Source organism: Elephas maximus, chromosome 11 (assembly GCF_024166365.1).
Source record: "Elephas maximus indicus isolate mEleMax1 chromosome 11, mEleMax1 primary haplotype, whole genome shotgun sequence".
NCBI classification, from domain to species: domain Eukaryota; kingdom Metazoa; phylum Chordata; class Mammalia; order Proboscidea; family Elephantidae; genus Elephas; species Elephas maximus.
In genome coordinates, this window is record NC_064829.1 from 54,362,329 (window position 1) to 54,381,910 (window position 19,582).

The 19,582-nt window shown below is 43.1% G+C and overlaps 1 protein-coding gene across 1 annotated transcript in view; it reads left to right on the forward strand.

Annotated features, from left to right (window-relative positions):
• The window catches only part of SLC14A2 (solute carrier family 14 member 2), a 511,838-nt gene that overhangs the window by 446,785 nt on the left and 45,471 nt on the right, over positions 1 to 19,582 (forward strand). Inside the window, exons 4-6 of the mRNA XM_049901586.1 lie at positions 10,044 to 10,228; positions 15,812 to 15,992; positions 17,165 to 17,354. Coding sequence (XP_049757543.1) covers positions 10,055 to 10,228; positions 15,812 to 15,992; positions 17,165 to 17,354 — 545 coding nt within the window. The 5' untranslated portion in view covers positions 10,044 to 10,054. The remainder of the gene's footprint in view (positions 1 to 10,043; positions 10,229 to 15,811; positions 15,993 to 17,164; positions 17,355 to 19,582) is intronic.

The following is a 19,582-nucleotide window of genomic DNA, read 5'->3' on the forward strand; positions in this document are numbered from 1 at the left end:
ACTGGCCAGCGGCCATGCCTCTTCTAGCTCCCTCCCCTCCCTGACCTCCCTCTGGCATGACCCACCAGCCCATGGGCCTATCCTGGTCCCACAGCGTGACTCAGCACCCTCCTAGCCCCACACACCTTTCTGCCTTTTGGCACTTCTTCACTCGTTCGGGCCTCAGCCTTAGCCCCCGCCCCCAGTGACCCAGCTTAGAGTAGCAAGGCGATTTTGGAGTTATGTGTCTGCTATTTATCCTACTGCCACAGTGATGCAATGGCAGGGTGGCAGAGGGTCTGGAGACCTGGTCTAGTAAGCAAGACCGAAGGACAATCAAGGGAGCTGCTCCAGAAAAGGGCAGGCTTGGGGTCACTCTCATGTGGAAAAGGGAGTCGATGCGACCTGTGAAGACATGGTGGACAGAACTGGAACCAGAAATGGGTAAAAGGCCCAGGGAGCCAGTGTCAGCTGAACACTTACAGGATTTCTAGTCATCAGAGCTGTTCATAAGAACAGTGGGGTCGTGGGACCCTGGCCAACAGGCACTGGGTATCTGTTTGTCAGAGGTACTAGGGAATGCATTTCTTCCCCGTTTCAGAGAGCGCAGACAGCATCTCCTTCAGACTTAACCAGTAACCAGTTGCTGTCAAGTCAATCCTGACTCATGTCTATCCCATGTGTGTCACAGTAGAACTGTCCTCCATGGGGTTTTCAATGGCTGTGATTTTTCAGAAGTAGGTTGCCAGGCCTTTCTTCCAAGGTGCCTTTGGGTGGACTCGAACCACCAACCTCTTGGTTAGCAGTCAAGCATGTTAACTGTGTGCACCGCCCAGGGACTCCCTTTCAGTCTTAAGGTTGTATAAGTTTCTGGACACTCTTCTTTTTCTCAGTTGTACGGCCTTGAGACAAAATGTATCACTTCAGGAAATACTGTGAAGAACCTGTTAATTGCTTTTCTTTCTCTAGAGCTGCTGCAACCTCAATAACTCAGTTGGTTAGAATGTGACATAAATGAGGCCATTTTAGATTCAGCTCCAGGTGAACAGTTTACTCACATGCTTAACCCCAAGGGGCCCCGAAGGAGGGAGAGAGCTCTGACTGCGCTGATTCACACCAACAACTCAAACACCTCCAAGCAGGGACCCCTTTCCATCCGTGACAGCAAGAGCGTGCTAAGCAGGGCTCAGAGAGGGTGCAGCCTCTCCCCCGGGCAGGGGCGTGTCCTTGCATTCCCACTAGAAAGGATGATGGTCTTTTAGAGAAAAGAGCCAAAACAGTGAAGTTAGCAGTAAACCAACTGCCTTTGAGTCGACTTTGACTCACAGCAACCCCAAGTGGATCAGAGTAGATCTGTGCTCCATAGGGTTTTCAATGGCTGGTTTTTTGGGGAGCAGATCGCCAGGCCTTTCTTTTGAGGTACCTCTAGGTGGACTCAAATCTCCAAGCTTTTGGTTCAACTGAGTTCATTAAGTATTTGCTCCACCCAGGGGCTCCGCAATAGAGTTATGAGCCACGTTTTCTAAACTTTGGAAGAAGAATTGGGTCCAAATATAGGGACCGAGAACTCCTTACACTCTGGCTTCTGATCCTCTCCCCCTCCCCGCCCCAATTTTGCCTTTCATTCCTGCTGACACCCCTCTCCATGATCCAGCAGGATCCATAGCTGGGATTTCCTGGCACAAGCCATGTCCTTTCTCAGGACTTTTCTTGGCCTAGAGTATGTTCCTCCCTCTTGGTTGCCCAGTGAAGTCCTGATATAGAAGCCTAGGCCCCATCTCTCCAACACTGGGAGGTTAGGGGCAGCTGTCTGTGACCCTAGAGCTGCCCCTGCTTACCCTCTGCCATTGGCTTTCTCTCGGTAGTGAAATGCCTGTTCACACCCCCCTCCCTGCTACTCCATCGTCAGGTCTTTTGAGCCTTTCAGCTTCATTCCTTCCAAGATAGCCCAAGGGTGCACACGGTAGGTACTTAACAAATGTTTTGTTGAATGAGAAAGTTCTTACAAAGAGGATAGAGGAGCAAGTGTGTTTTTGGAGCCCTCTTGCAGAAACGTTTGAGGGCTGGCTCTTTGGAGAGATGTGGGGCTGATCCAAACAGCCCTTTTTATTCCTATTTCTGAGGGAGAAGAGGAGGTGTGGGCAGCCAAGGAGAGTGTGAGCACGCCAAACAGATAATTATGTGTTCTTGGAAGCAAGTTTAATGTACTGGCTCAGGGCTGAGTTGGGAACGGCTCTGAGGCCTGCTGTCTTCAGATGGAACGTGGCTCGGGCAAGGATTTCAGCGTCCAGTTCTAACAAGTGGCCGACGCCTTATGGAAATTTTTTAAAGGCTTTCTGTTTCAGACAAGCCAGCTTGTACTTCACCGTGTTGCTCTAGCCATCTTTCGCTTCAATTTCGGAGCACAAGAAAAGGGAAAACTAAAAATCACTGGGTGCCTACTATCCGCCAAGAACCGAATCAGCAATGTCACTGTTCTAAAAATCCTGTTTCCTTTTGAGGAGCGGGAGATGGAGGCCCACGCAGCCCCCAGTGGCAGAGAAAGGAAGCGCAGGTGTCTCAGCCTCCGGACTCTTCCCAGGCACAGCGACTTCCCTTTTAGAAGTCCTTCTTAGCTGCACGTCTCACCCCTGCCCCGAGGCCAAAATTTCCCCCCATTTTAACAGGATAAGCATCCCTGTGGCAAAAGAACGCTGTGTTCCCCAGAGTTGAAGCAAGTGCGTTGTTTTGGCTAAGACTTTGTGTGCTTGTGAAATAGAACACGGCACTGAGGGCCTGGGCTGAGTGCCTGGACGCGGACCTGGAGGCACCCTCCCTGCTCTGCCTCCCCAGCTTGTGCCCTACAAGGCAGTCGGAGTATCAGAAGAAGCCCAGGGCTGGCAACTGGGTCTAATCTTGACGCTGCGGCAAGCCACACCTTTCCCTGGGTCTCTGCATCCTGCAGGCATCATGGTGTGGCCAGCTTGCTTTGGAAAGTGTAGAGAGCAACGCACCTAAGAATAGGCTCCCATTTTGCTTTTCTGGGCCTTTTTTTGCCATCTGTAAATGGAAATACTGTTCCGCACGTCGGAAGGACTCAAAGGTAGAGAAGAAAGTGTCATGTTGGGGAGTACTTTGGGGAGTTCGTCGTCGCTCAATCTTCGTTCGCTTTTCCTTTACTCATTTTAGGTATCCTGGACTGGGGGCAGAGAGGGGTCATTATATGTCGGGCTATCTGCTGCGCAGTTCAAATAAGAGAATGAGCAAAAAAAAAGTCCCTGCACATAGTTTTCGTCAAAAGAAATACAGAAATGTTTGAAGTCTCATCTTTACAAAATAATCCCTGGACATATCACTCTCAACTCCCACCTATACACTTGAGCACTTCGCTAAAAAAACACTGTATTTCCTTTGATTTGATGATGGACATCGTTTTCATATTTTAACATTTCTGAAATCAAGATGCATATTAAAATTGATGACATCTTACAATTATATTTGGCAGCATTTTCTTCTTTCTTGGTAATACATAAAAACAGTTGCTAGCATCTTAAATTCAAGGAGATATGATTGGGAAAAAAAGTCATCATTATTCATCTCGTCTTTTAATGGATTTCACAGCCGCTGGACTTAAATTCAAGGAGATATGATTGGGAAAAAAAGTCATCATTATTCATCTCGTCTTTTAATGGATTTCACAGCCGCTGGACTTAACATAAGGTTTTTCCAGCATTCTTCTAGTTCATCCAGATGTATGGTGTCGCACAGATCACATGTCAAAATATCTGATTGCCCCTTGTCACCTGGACAGCTTCAAAAGAAATTTACGCCAACAGGCCAGAATGCTGTATCACTCTTTGGCCACTAGAGGGGGAGAGTGCATCGGAGAGGAACAGACAGGTTCCCAGGCTTGTTGGCTCTCTACTAAACCTTTGCCAACGTGACACGCCCTTCCACAGGCAGTCTGCCCACTGCTCGGAAACTCTCCCTGCAGACTCAGATTAGAAGACAAATCCCCCATTCCAGAGCGACCGCAGCACCAAAAGGAGAGTTGGTTTGATTTGAATGATGTTTGATGACCCATGCTACAAATCAGCTGTAGTTTAATGAGCTATGTGGGGCCAGGTGCTGGACAGGGCCAGGGTCTCACCTAGAAATGCAGGACTGGGTGCAGCTCCTCACCTTCTTTAATCACTCGAGATTCCTGAGGCCCACTGTGATTTCTCCAAGGAAGTGTTCACGCGCTAGCTATCACCTGAGCCCTTGCTTACCTATCTCTCCTTCCTTCTTCCCTTTCTTCCATCTTTCTTTCCTTCCTTCATTTAACTACTGTACTTTTACGCAAATAACATGCACCTTCTGGTTTGTTTGCCGACCTTGCCCCCTCCCCAGGAGGTATTTTCTGTAAGCTAATTTTCTTTTACAGCAACATGAAAAAAAAATATTGGCGTCTCAGCGCTTATGAAAATACTTCATGGGGGAGGGCACTGTTGGCAAACAAATGTTGAAGGTTCACTTATTTGCATAAAAATATAATATTTATTTACTGAGCACCTACTACATGCCAGACATTATGCTAACAGCTGGGGATATAGCAGGAAACAGAATAGAGAAGGTCACTGTCCTCGTGAATCTTGAGTTCTGCTAAAGAGATGAAGATTATGCAAATATACAAATGAATGCATCATTGCTTGGTGCAAAAAAAAATGCAATAAAAAAAAATATGGGTGCCATGACAGCATGTGACATGACATATAGGGGGTTGGGTCTGAGAAAGCTTCTCTGACAAGTGATAATTGAGACAAAGCCGGAAGGCACAATAGGAACTAACCAGGTAAAGAATGAGGGAGAGGCCTTCCAGGCAGATGGACTGGCATTTGCAAAGGCCTTAAGGTGTCAAGGAGCCCCTCAGGGGTGCAAGTGGTTAACTTGCTTGGTGCTAACTGAAAGGTTAGAAGTTCAAGTCCACCCACGGGAACCTTGGAAGAAGAGCCTGGTGACCTGCTTCCAAAAATGCAGCCACTGAAAACACTATGGAGCACAGTTCTACTCTGACAAACATGGAATCTCCATGAGCAGGAGCTGACTCAGTGGCAATTGGTGTGGTATGGCATGGCATGGTATCGTGTGGTAAGATAAGAAAGAATTCAACATCTTCTAGGCCAGTGTTGAGCCCAGAGATGAGGGGCAAGAGAAGCACAAAGCGGGCTAAAACATAATGAGAACCTAGTAATGCAGACCCTTGTGTGCCATATTAAAGACACTGCTATGGATTGCATTGTGTCCCCCAAAAATATGTGTATCAATTGGCTAGGCTAGATTCCCAGTATTGTGTGATTGTCCACCATTTTGTCATCTGGTGTGATTTTCCTATGTGTTGTAAATCCTATCTCTATGATGTTAATGAGATAGGATTAGTGGCAGTTACGTTAATAAGGCAGGACTCAATCTACAAGATTAGATTTTGTCTTACGCTGATCTCTTTTGAGGTATAAAAGAGAGAAGCAAGCAGAGAGACCGGGGACCTCATACTACCAAGAAATAAGAGCCAGTAGAACAGCACGTCCTTTGAACCTGGGATCTCTGCACTGAGAAGCTCCTAGACTATGGGAAGATTGATGACAAGGACCATCCTCCAGAATCAAAAGAGAGAAAGCTATGCCATGGATCTGGCACCCTGAATTTGGACTTCTAGCCTTCTAGACTGTGAAAGAATAAATTTTTCTTTGTTAAAGCCATCCACTTGTATTTCTGTTATAGCAGCCCTAGATATCTAAGACAGATGTATTTTTAACCTAAAGCCATTCAAGGATTTGAAGCAGGGGACTTACATGAGTGGATTTGGGTGTTAATATGACCACTCTGGCTACCCTGCGGAGCATGACTTGGAGGAGAAATCTGAGAAGTAGGGGTGTCCAGCTGGGAGTTTATTGAAGAAGAGACAATAGGCAATGATGGTGTATGGTGACAGTGGACATAGGGTATATTCCAGAGACAGAATTACCAAACTTGGAGTGGTGGAGAAGAGCATAATAAGCCAACTCCTGAGCTTTCTAAAGGAGCAGAAAGGGGAAAATGTATTTACCAAGATGGGCACCTCTGACAAGGATCTGGTTTGGGAAGGGAAGATTATGAGTGTTTTAACGTATTAACTTTAAGCTACTTCTGGAACATCCACATGCAGGAGTAAAGTAGACAATTAAATCTATGGATACAGTGCTCAAAACTAGGCTGCAAACATTAGATTTGGGAGTCATAGCATGTCTATCAAACTTAAAGCCATGGCAATGTCTGAGATCACCTAGGGAGTTACAACAGTGAAGAGAAAATGACCCAGGATAGACCTCTGAGGGTTGCTAATACTCACAGGAGGAGGAGTCAGCCAAGGAAAGTGTGATGGAGCAACCAGAGAGAAGACCAAGTGTAAAGGCCAAAGAGAAAACAGTGTGTCCAGTAGACAGCCGGCACTGTGGAATACTGCTGAGTGGTCTCATGAGGCAAGGACTGAGACATATTTAGGTCTGCCAACACAGAGATCGCAGAGCTCTCAGCAAGGACAATGGCAGAAGAGATCAGACTGAGGGGGGCCAGAAAGTGAAAAGGAAAAGCCAAGTGCTCATTTGAGGAGGGTGATCATAAATTTAGAGTAAAAGCTGTCTACCCAGTTATGCCATTTTTCTCTAGCAATGTTCAGTTGCTTGGTGAAGGCCAGGAAAAAAAATGAAGCACTGGGGTTTATCCTGGGATTTCACTACAGGGGAATGACAGGGGAAGAGAGGACCTAGGGAATTGAAGAAAGTAAAATGGTGGACCCTGAAATCTAACTTGGTCAAGGAGGGAAGAGAAGATAGGCAGCTGGTGGAGCTAACGGATTGGAGGTCTCTAGGAGGTCACAGGGCTGTGTTAGTGGTGACAGTTGTCAGGAGGTGGTGATCAGAGGAGAAAAAATGACTTGAGATATCATAGTTTGTGTGATATCAAGTCCATGCTGTGACCATAGAAATTGGTGGCCGAAGAGAAGAGGTGGAAATGGTCACTGGAGATGAGGAGGACAAGGATCTGAGAAGTCAGAGAATAGGATAACGAATTACCTGCCTGGAACTGAAGTTGCTGAAAATTATTTGGGATGAAAAAAAGACTGCTAGGAACACCTAAAGCCTTCATGAATGAGAGTGACCAGAAAGTCGGTAATACAGCAGTGGGGCTTGGCTGGGTGTTATAAGCCTCAGTGGAAAAGGGGTCACTACAAAAGCAAGGTGAATGGTGTTTTGGAAGCAACAGTGGAGAGCAAAAATTCCTGTCATTGGAAAATGTAGAACAAAATTGTAACTCACAGAAAAAGACCAGGCTTACTGGCCTGACAGAGACTGGGGAAACCCCAAGAGTATGGCCCCCAGACATCCTTTTAGCTCGGTAATGAAGACACTCCTGAGGTTCACCCTTCAGCCAAAGATTAGGCCCGTAAAACAAAATGAGAGAGACTAAAGGGCACACCAGCCCAGGAGCAAACTAGAAGGCAGGACGGGACAGGATAGCTGGTAATAGTGAACTTAAGGTTGAGAAGGGAGAGTGTTGACATGTCATGGGGCTGGTAACCAATATCACAAAACAATATGTGTACTAATTGTTTAATGAGAAGCTAGTTTGTTCTGTAAACCTTCATCTAAAGTACAATAATAAAGGAAATAAAAATAAAGGAATGAGAGAATAAAAAAAAAAAATCTCTAACAAAATAAGTTGGAATTTAATGCTATACAGAAGTAGTCACTTCCTTTTTTTAATTATCATTCTATCTTGGGTCTTTCCTATACCACTCATCACATTTTTCTTTACATTATAGTAATTCACATTTATACCTTTTCTCTTTTACGTGTTGAATTTTATTCAACTAATTTTCTTAGACCAGTGCCTTGAAAATAGTAGTACAGAATTCATGTTGGTTTAGTTAATATATATTTTTAAAACTTTTACTGTAAAGTCTTATCAGAATGCACCTAAAGCTAAAAATTCTTATTGTAACTTATTTTCAACATAAAATCTACAAAAAATGATGCAAACTGCTTTCTGAATGCAATCTTATGATTCATGTTCAGTTATAATAATAAAGGCTTTTTACCCTTAAAAAAATAATTTCTCTAATTGGAAGTAGAAGAGTAAATAGCCCAGGGAAATGGTCCTAATGTAGGGATAGAAAAGGGACTTCATTCCCTTTGGAAGAGAACTCTGCAATCTGTTGACAGTGTCTTCCATGGTCAGTTAAGGAATGATAGCACCCATGCTAGTGATCTGCAGTCACTCTCCTAAAATAAACTGTCCTGCAACCCAAATTCCTCATGCAGATATCTTAATTTCTTTGGATTATTTCCTCATTGCAAAATGAAGGAGCTAAATCATCTATCTGTAAGATTCTTTCCACCATTGGGATTGGGGGACCAGAAGGAAGGCTGCTCACTGGACTTTTGAGGGGCTTTGAAAGCTACACCTCCTGTGGGCAGGGAACTTGGGTGACCACTTGGTATAGGTAATCCAGTCCTATACACATGACATTCCATGGCCAGTTTCACAGGTGATGGAGGGGCCTAAGTCTGCTTTGGGTACATGCTTAGTCACCAAGGTTAATATTTTCAGAATTGTCATAACCAAGTAATCTTTAAGGTGAGGTCTCTTCAATCCTGAGATCTGAAAGCTGAGAAAAGCAGCAGCTGAACGCTATAAGTCTATGAATGGGAAGGAGACAAGAGGGGGGACAAACTCTGGCATGCTCTTGGACATCACCCTCATGGACCAAGGACACCCACGTTCTTCCATGCGTGGTGCTCATGATTTATCTAAAACCTTTTGGAACCAATTTATATTTCTATTCTTGATTTGTGGTACCCCTTACATAAGGAATTTAATTAATTAATCACCTGTTGTGTAATGGAGTGCTTCAACTTGTCCTAGGATTATTTCTTTCAAGCTTCATGTCCCTGGTTCTCATCGTTTGCTGTTTCCTGAACAAACCTTATTTGCTCTTCCATGAACTTCTATCATCTACAGATTCATACATTTGTCAACCATCCTACAGCTTTCTTAAGAGCTTGCAAAATGGGAGCTTTGAATTGACAACAGCAACTTGAAAGATTAGATAGGAACCTTAGGGGGCAGTGAGTTTATGTTAATGAGGGAGGAATGACTCAGAAAAGGAGGGAGAGAATGGTTGCACAACTCAAAGAATGTAATCAATGTCACTGAATTGTACATGTAGAAACTGCTGAATTGGTGTATAGTTTGCTGTGTATATTCTCAACAATGAAATAAAATACACTATTTGTAAAAATGGAATCCTGGAATGTTTAATGCAGGAAGAGATCCTAAAAAAATACAGTCTTTCATGTAATAGATGAAGAAATTGGGGCCAAGAATTGAGAGTGACTTGTCCACAGTTACCCCAGTAGACCAGGTCCAGTTCTCTGAACTCCCCCAGCATGTGGCAGCTAACAATGTTAATAATGATGATAATGACAATAAAGCCCACCATTCATTGAGCAGTTACTTTGTGTTCTCATATTGAAAGAAGACTGTGTACAGGTCAGTCATGGATTGAATTATGTTCCCCCAAAAAAGTGTGTATCAACTTGGGTGGGCCAAGATTCCCAACATTGTGTGGTTGTCTCCATTTTGTGATTGTAATTTTATGTTAAAGAGGATTCCGTTGGGATCATAACACCCTTACTAAGGTCACAGCCCTGATCCAATGTAAAGGGAGTTTCCCAGGGGTGTGGTCTGCACCTGCTTTTATCTAACAGATGAAAGGAAAGGGAAGCAAGCAGAGAGTTGGGGACCTCATACCACCAAGAAAGAAGCACCAGGAGCAGAGCACGTCCTTTGGGCCCAGGAATGGGATGAGTTTGAAAGGCAAAGGTCAAATGGGTGGAGGAATGGCTCTAGGCCCCCTGGCAACACAAGCTACTGGAATACTAGATCCCTGTGTATGCCACTGCTCACCCCATCAGGACAGACCTCGTATTTCCTGAGGTCTCAACCCAGACTCAGCCTTTCTGTGCACTGCTGACCCGACTCACCTGTTGTTTGCCTCTCTCCAGCTGCATGCCAAATGAGCAGCCACTCCCTGAAAGAGATGTCTGACACCCACAGCAGCCCTCTCCTGGCAGAGCCTCTTTCCAGCGGATACAAACTCTATGAGTCAGAGTTTACCAGCCCTACCTGGCCCTCAAGCTCCCAGGACACACACCCAGGCTTGCCCCTCCTGGAAATGCCTGAAGAAAAGGTGAGGAATGTCCCTCGCAGGATGTTTCATAGGTGGGGGCCAGGAGATAAGGGTAGTGAAAGATGTGGCTTGCCCGGCTTCCCAGTATACTTCATAGGTACCCTGGAAGTGCCACTGCCCTGAAAGATTCTGCCCTAGTCAATTCGTGGTTACACCTGTCCTACTTAACCATAGACAGAATATGTACCTCTGTTTGAGGCAGGATTTGAAGGGCAAGTAGAGAATACACACACTCACACACCAGCCTTCCTACCAATGTCTAAAATCATTCTCCTGAGATCTGCTCCCCTGAATTACTACCCTCAAAAAGAAGGCCTCTGTTAAAATGCAGGCCATTAGCACCCGTTGAACACAGTAAAAGGGATGTAGATTAGCTGGCCAGTGCAGAGAGACCAGGCTATTAAGGTAGTGTTGTTTTTTTTTTTTTTAATGAGGTATAATTCACGTACCATAAAATTCCCCCTTTAAAGTATACATTTAGGTGTTTTTTAGTATACTCACAGCTTACGCAAACATCACCACTATCTAATTCTAGCATATTTTCATCACCATGAAAGGAAACCACCATACCCATTAGCAGTCACTAACCACTCCTCTCCTCCCCTGGCAACCTACTCTAGTTTTTATCCCTACTATTATCTATTCTGGATATTTCATATAATAGGAATCATATACCAAAAAAACCAAGCCCAATGACATTGAGTCAATTCCGACTTATATCAACCCTATAGGACAGAGTAGAATTGCCTCGTAGGGTTTCGAACTGCTGACCTTTTTGGTTAGCAGCCGAATGTTTAACCACTGCACCACCAGGGCTCCAGGAATCATATAACACGTACCTTTTATGACTGGCTTCTCTCATTTAGCATTATGTTCTCAAGGTTCGTCATGTTGTAGCATAAATCAGTATTTCATTCCTTTTTGCAACTGAATAATATTCCATTCCGTGGACATATCACATTTTTTTAATCCATTTATCAGTTGCTGGACATTTGAGTTGGTTCCACTTCTCGGCTACTACGAGTAATGCTGCTATGAACATTGGTTTATAAGCTTTTACATGGATATATGTTTTCAGTTCTCTTGTGTATATACCCCAAAATGGAATTGTTTGTCATATGGTAACTCTATGTTTAACATTTTGAGAAACTGTCTCTTAAAGAGACTACACCATTTTACATTTCCGTCAGCAATGAGGGAGGGTTCCAGTTTCTCTATATCCTTGTCAAAACTTGTTATTATCAGTCTTTTTTATTACAGCCATTCGTAGTGAGTGTGAAGTAGCAACTCACTGTGGTTTTTATTAACATTTTCATAATAACTAATGAAGTGGAGCATCTTTTCATGTGCTTATTGGTCCCTGCATTTCCATCTTCTTTGAAGAAATATCTGTTGAAATCTTGTGCCCATTTTTAATTTGGATTATTTGGTGTTTTGTTGTTGTTCTTGTTAACTATATAATAGTTCTTTGTGTATTCTGCATACAAAATTCTTATAAGATACACGATTTACACATATTTTCTCCCACTCTGTGGGTTGTCTTTCGCTTTCTTGACAGTGCCCTCTGAAGTACAGAATTTTTAATTCAAATAAAGTCCAATTTTTTTAATTTTCTTTGGTTGCTTGTGTTTTTGATGTCATAGCTAAGAAATTGTTGCCTAATCCAAGATCACGAAGATTTACACCTATGTTTTCTTCTAAGAAGGAGCCCTGGTGGTGCAGTAGTTAAAGCGATCAACTGTTAACCAAAAGGTTGGCAGTTCAAAACCACCAGCAGCTTTGTGAGAGCAAGATGTGGCAGCCAACTTGGAAACCCTGTTGGGGTCGCTATGAGTCAGAATCGATTCGACGGCGGGGGTTTGGGTTTCTTCTAGAAGTTTATAGTTCTAGTCTTATGCTTAGATTTTTGATCCATTTTGAGTTAATTTTTGTAAATGGTATGAGGTAGGGGTCCAACTTCAATCTTTTGCATGTGGATATCCAGTTTTCTAAGCACTGTTTGTTAAAACACTATTCTTTACCCATTGATTTGTCTCAGCACCCATATCAAATATCAACTGGCCATAAATGTAAAGGCTTAATTCTGAACTCTCAATTTTATTCTATTAATTTATGTCTATCCTTTTACTAGTACCACACAGCCTTGAGTACTGTAGCATTGTGATAAACTTTGAGATCAGGAAATGTGAATCCTCCAACTTTGTTTTTCTTTCAAGATTTTGTCTGTTCTTAGCCCCTTGCATTTTCATATGAATTTTAGGAGCTGCTTGTTCATTTCTGCAAAAAACAAAAAGGCAATTGAGATTTTGATAGGGATTGCACTGAATCCATAGATCAAAATTAAGAATATTAAATCTTCCACTTTATGAACACAGTATGTCTTGTCATTTATTTAGGTCTTTCACTCCTTTCAACAATGTTTCAATTGTTTTTGATGTATAAGCCTTACACTTATTTTGTTAAATTTATTCCTAGATATTTTATGCTTTTTGATACTATTGTAATTGAAAATGTTTTCTTAATTTTATTTTTGGATTGTTCATTGCTAGTGTGTAGAAATAAAATTTATTTTGTATATTGATCTTATATCCTGCAACCTTGTTGAACTTGTCTATTTTCTTTAATAGTTTTTTGTAGATTTCATAGGAGTTTCTATATAAAAGTTTGTGTCATCTGCAAATAGAGATACATAGCTTCTTTCTTCCCAGTTTGGATGATTCTGTCTCTTTTTCTTGCCTAATTATCCTGGCTAGAATTTTCAGTACAATGTTGAATGGAAGCGATAAGACCAGACATCCTTGTCTTACTTCTAGTCGTAGGAGGAAAGCTTTTAGCCTTTCACTAATATAAGAATGACATTAGTAGTGGGTTTTTCATAGACACCTTTATCAGGGTGAGGGAGTTCCATTCTATTCCAAATTTCTTGAGTGGTTTTTTCAGGAAAGGGTATTAAATTTTTTCAAATGCTTTTTCTGCACGTAACGAGATCCTGTGTGTTTTTTCCTTTATTCTCTTCATATGGAATATTACACTGATTGATTTTCATACGTTGAACCAATCTTGAATTCGTGAAATAAATCCCACATGGTCGTAGTATGCAATCTTTTTTCTATATTACTACATTTGGTTTTAGAGTATTTTATTAAGGATTTTTTATTTATATTCATAAAGGATATTGGTCTATAGCTTTCTTTTCTTGTGATGTCTTTGGTTTTTGTATCAGGGTAATACTAGCATCATAGAATGAGTTGGTAAGTGTTTCCTCCTCGTTTGTTTTTTTGGAAGAGTTTGTGAAGGACTGGTGTTAATTCTTCTTTATACATTTTGTAGCATTTGCCAGTGAAGCCATCTAGGCCTGGGATTTTCTTTGTGGGAAGGTCCCTTTTTTCTTTTTTTTTTACTAATTCAGTCTCTTAATTGTTATAGGTCTATTAAGATTTTCTATTTATTTTTGAATAATTTTGGTAGTTTGTGTCTTTTTAGGAATTTTTCTATTTCACATAGGTTCTCTAATTGCTTATCATACAATTGTCCGTAGTATCTCTTACAATCCTCTTTATATTTGTAAACCCTTTGCCATCAAGTCGATTCTGACTCATAGTGACCCTATAGGACAGAGCAGAACTGCCCCTCAGAGTTTCCAAGGAGCGCCTGGTAGATTCAACCACTGACCTCTTGGTTAGCAGCTGTAGCACTTAACCACTACACCACAAGGTTTTCCTTATATTTGTAAGGTAATAGTAATGTCCCTCTTTCATTCTGGATTTTAGTTGAATCCTCTCTTTTTTTTTTTTTTTTTGTTTTGTTTCTCTAGTTAAAGATTTGTCAATTTGGTTTATCTTTACAAAAAAACAACTTTTGATTTTGTTGATTTTTTAAAATTGTATTTCTATTCTCTGTTACATTTATTTTCCTCAATCTTTGTTACTCCCTTCCTTCTGCTTGCTTGAGGTCCCCTTGTTGGCCCAGACAGTTTGCATTCAAATACTAACCTAAAGGTTGACTGTTCAAACCTACCCAGCAGCACCACAGGAGAAAGGCCTGGAGATCTGCTTCCATAAATATTACGGCCAAGAAAACTCTATGGAGCAGTTCTACCCTGTAAGACATGGGGTCGGTCACCATGGGTCAGAATTGACTTCATGCCAACGGGTTTTGTTTTTTGTGCTTGCTTTGAGTTTAGTTAGCTCTTCTTTTTTTAGTTTCTTAAAATTGAAGATTAAGGTATTGATTTGAGATCTTCTAAATTTCCTTCTAATCACTGCTTAGGCGCATCGGCAGCTTTTCCTTTTAAGCTTTTTGATTAGCCTGTTGTTTGTCCAAACTTATCCACCAACTCAGGCACAATTTCTGCCAGTGTTCTTGTTACATTTATGGAGGAAATAATTTTGAAGGTCCTTATACCACCATTTTCACTGATGTCCTCAGAACTGTTAAGTTTTGCTGCAAGAAAAAGGCCAGGAAAATCTCTACATTGGTAGTGTCCCATAGAAATATAATGTGAACCACATGTATGAGTTTAAGTTTTCTATCAACCACATTAAAAAGGTAAAAAGACACATAAAATTAATTTTAATGATATATTTCATTTAGCCTTACATATATTATTATTTTAATATGTAATCGATATAAAATATCATTGAGATATTTTACATTCTTTTTTCATACTAAGTCTTCAAAATCCACTTAAAGTACATCTCAGCTCAGCCTAGCCATATTTCAAGTGCTCAGCAGCTGTATCTCCTACTGGCCTCTGTATTAGACAGAATACTTCTAGAACATGGGTTCCTGGCCAAGGGGTCCACAGAAAGAATTGAGGGAAGTATGAACCTGGATGGGGGAAATAATTGATCCTTATTTTCACTAACCTCCAATGAACTTCAGCATTTCCTTCAATTATGAATATGGGCAATGAACAGTCATTTCAACAGAACACGAGATTTATGCCACTGTCAGAGATCAGGTTTTCCAGGAAGCAGAAGTTGAGATGGAGATCTGTGTGTAAGAAATTTACCGGGAAGTGCTCTTGGGATCAACACTGGTAGAGGAGTGAAGGTAGCAGGAGAAACCAGGCTGTGATGCAGTCACAAAAGACCTTACTGATCCTGTGTGAACTCTGGATCTGGGGTGAGCCTACAGAGTTGTCTTAAGTTGGGGTGAGGGGGCCCTGTATATTCACCCATCAGTATTTTGAAATGATAATGATAATTGGATCTACTACATGAACAAGTATATCACATTCTTTTTATATTTTGGTAACTACATCTCAGTTTCCTTTGTAATCCTTTTTATTTTATACATTTAAAAATATTATTCTGGGAAGAAGTCCAGGGGCATCACCAAACTACCAAAGGGATTCATGGCACAAAAAGTTGAGAAACCCTGAATGTAGGGTGAATAGTAGTCCTAGAAGAGCAGGCCCATGTGGGGCAATCTGTGTAGCATTAGTTGAACACGTGTTGTGCCTTTTGACTTCATGATCCTTTATCTTTATCCAAAAAATTGGCCCCCTCCCCCACCTCTAATGCCCCTGTTCCCTGAAAGCTATCTTATCTGACATCTTGTCATGGCTTCTCCTGAAAGGATCTTCGGCCATCCAATGAAGGTAGCCACATTGTGAAAATTGAGAAGTCAAATGAAAGAAGCAAAAGGAGAGAAAGCAGGGTGGCCCATCGGGGCTTTGCAGGTCGTGGGGGCATCGGTCTCTTCCAGGCAGTGGGCTACCTCACAGGCGATATGAAGGAGTACAGAAGCTGGCTGAAAGGTAGGTGAATACCTGGTGGGAGCAGCCGGGTCAGGCCACGGAGACAGCCATCCCTCTGGCCTCGCTGAGGAAGCTGCCCCCTCACTCACCATGGTGAGGGTCCCCTAGGCTGCACAGCTACAGCCCGGGTTGACTCCCATTGCTATCAAGCCAATTCCAACTCATAGTGACCCTACAGAACAGAATAGAACTGTCCCATAGGGTATTCAAGGAGCAGCTGGTGGATTCAAACGACTGATCTTTTGGTTAGTAGCCAAGATCTTAACCATGCCCTAACATTCCCATGGAAACCCTGGCAGCATAGTAGTTAAGTTCTACAGCTGCTAATAGGTTTGGGTTTTTTGTTTGTTTTAACATTCCCATAGTTTCAGAACTAAACACCCTTCACTGGGCTAAGTTCTTTGCAAATTGTTCACTCCTACATGGAATCCAGTACAACCACACTAGCAACATACAAGCCATGTCCCAAACAAGCGGAATGGTCGCCCCTTCACTCGTTCCGTAGTGGTTTATTATGTGCCATGTACCAAGGAAATAGTGGCATCACCCTTCCCAATGTTTCTGGGTTCTTTCCTTTTAACTTCTTCCCACTCCTCACCTCCCTGAGCTACATGCTGCAACAAACACCCCCCACTCAACCAGTCCCACCTGCCTCCACCTGGATAGGTTGTCCTGGAAACCAAAGTAGAGAATGAAGCAGAACGTATGTCCCCTCTTCTGTACTTGGCTTCCCCTGGGCCTGACTCCATACTGATTTTCACAGCTGGTCTGAACAGTTTCTTTCCTAGTTTCCTTTCTCTGCCTCCAGGCTACTTTCTTCGCTGCCCAGATACCAGCCCTCAACTGGGTTATACAGCACTATGCACTCCCCACCCCACCCCTCCCCCATGCATTTCCCTTGGAATGCTCCTGGGGCTTCTTTGCCAAACAAGTCAATGCCTGGAACAGTGTTAAAACTGATCTCAGCATGGGTTCTCCATCTGTATGGGAAAAACTACTACCCCCTGCAACTGATTGCTTGGCCACTCTGGGACTTAGGCTAAGTGCCAACCACTCCCCACCAACCCTACCAGGCTTGTACATCCCTGTCTGCCTTGGTTTTCACTCCGGCCAGTGGCCCAGCAGGGAGGCCCAGGCTGGACCCTGCTGATGGCTCTGTCTGTCTCTTCCAGATAAGTCCCTGGCCCTCCAGTTCATAGACTGGGTCCTGAGGGGTACTGCTCAGGTGATGTTTGTCAACAATCCTCTCAGCGGGCTCATCATTTTCATTGGACTCCTGATCCAGAATCCCTGGTGGACAATTGCTGGGGGCCTGGGAGTCATGGTCTCAACCTTAACTGCCCTCGTCTTGAGCCAGGACAGGTGAGCCCCTCTCTACAGGGAGGTTGGTGAGATGCACGGGGCAGACAGTTGGAGAGGTGTTTACTTGAATATCAGCCAACCTTGTCCTCCTAGCCAGCCCAGTCTCATGGGTATCAACTTTGACCAAGTCATGGGAAGTCCTTACAAAACAAAACTACTCCTAGTACTTACAGCAAGGGACTGCGCCAGGCTCCGTGTGACTGCAAGGTCTGCTCTGAACACCCCTTCTAAGTGAGGACAGAAGAACCTCCTTATCTTTCTCGAAAGCTGTCCTACCTTTCTGGAGGCCACAATCTAGTTGAGGGAGTCAAGATTAATGGGTGGGAGATGTCTTGGAATAATAGAAAACAATACATAATTGAAAGTTCAGAGAAGGCAGACATCAGTAAATCAGTCCCAGTGGAAGATTAGAGAGAACAGCCATTGAGCTATCAGCTATGGGGAAAGGAGGGCAGGGAAGAGGGGACAGCAGGTACGAGAAGGACAATAAGCTGGAGAAACTCGAGGCACAGCCCAGCAGGGGTAGAGGAGCCAGTGTTGGCTAGAGGCAGGCACTAGAGGCAGAGCTGACGAACAGCAACAACAACTAGCATTTTGTGGAACTTGACCATTTCCTCAGACTTTGCCATCTGTTATTGCAACGGCTCCCCAACTTCCCTGATGGTCAGAATCACATGGGGCACCCCTCAGGCTCACCTACCCCCCACCCTCCATAGATATTCTAACTCAGTGGATCTGGGTTCAGAAATCTGTTTTGTTTTGTCTTTTACAGGTTATGTGTATATGTGTGATACAAGCATATATAATAAAACATTTTCTATTTCAATAATTTTTATTGTGATAAATACATAAGTAAAAAAATCTATCATTTCAACATTTTTTAACTGTGGTAAATATATAAGTAACAAAACTTTCGCCATGTCCACATTTTTTACATGTGTAATTCACTGACATTAATTACACTCAGCCAAGTTGTGCAACCATCACCAGTATACTGCATGGTACTACTGATGGCCAGCAAATTTGGGAAATACTGGATTATCCCAAGCTTAACCCATTGCCATGGAGTCAATTCTGACTCACAGGGACCCTACAGGACAGAGTAGAACTGCCCCATAGGATTTCCAAGGCTGTAAACCTTTATGGAAGCAGACTGCCACATCTTTTCCCTGCAGAGCAGCTGGTGGGTTTGATCTGCCAACCCTTTGGTTAGCAGTCGAGTACTTTAACCACTGCACCACCAGGGCTCCTTCATCCCATACTTAGTGTTTTTCAATTTGTGGGTCACCAATCTGTTTGTTGGAGCCCTGATGGCGCAGTGGTTAAGAGCTATGGCTGCTAACCAAAAGGTTGGCTGTTCGAATCTACCAGATGCTCCTTGAAAACACTTTGGGGCAGTTCTATTCTGTCCTGTGGGGTTGCTAAGAGTCGGAATCGACTTCATGGCAATACATTTGGTTTGGTTTTTGTAATCTGTTTGTGGGTCTATTACTTTGTGAAATTTTTGTTTTACTTATACTGATGAGAGAGAGAACACACAAATTGGGTCATAGTATGAAACATATCCCTCACAGCGATTATTCTGTCATGCATTATTACCTGGCAGACAGGAAAGGTATAGGGTCTGCATTTTGCAAGTGTGGAAGAGAAGACTGGAAGGGGTAGAGTGCTCACCTGAGGTGCTACAGCCAGGTACTAGCAGGACTCGGAAGTGTGGCCTGGGTCTTTCATGTTCAAGGGCAGAGCTCTTCCTGTCGTGGCATCAGTGCTGGCAGGGTGGCCAGAGGCTCCTTAGTGAACTTAGAGTCTCAGGAGCAATCAGCTGGTTGAGTTGTAACCAACGTCACACTGCCTCCAGGCCCATCTGGCATTCCCAGGTCCACTGAGGCAAATGCATGGGCAGGCTTGTCTCCAGTGAGAAGCTGCTCCTGGCATCTCCACCAGCTTCGGTGGGGTCACTATGATTTTAGCAAACAGGAGGTCATTTGAAGTCAGATGAATAAGAGGCTGAATTCTTTTGGGGCAGGTCTGGTGAGATGAGAAACAGGCTCCAGCCACGATTTTGTGTTCTTTGTTTCAACCTGTGGGTTCCTTCTTCTTGGCTTCCATTTACCTATGATCTCATGGGCAGCTGGTATAGAATTGGCCCCTGACAGGATCAACTTGTAGCTTATTGCTTTCTCTTATCACTGGTTACCAAAACCCACCAGGCATGAGCACTGTCCAGC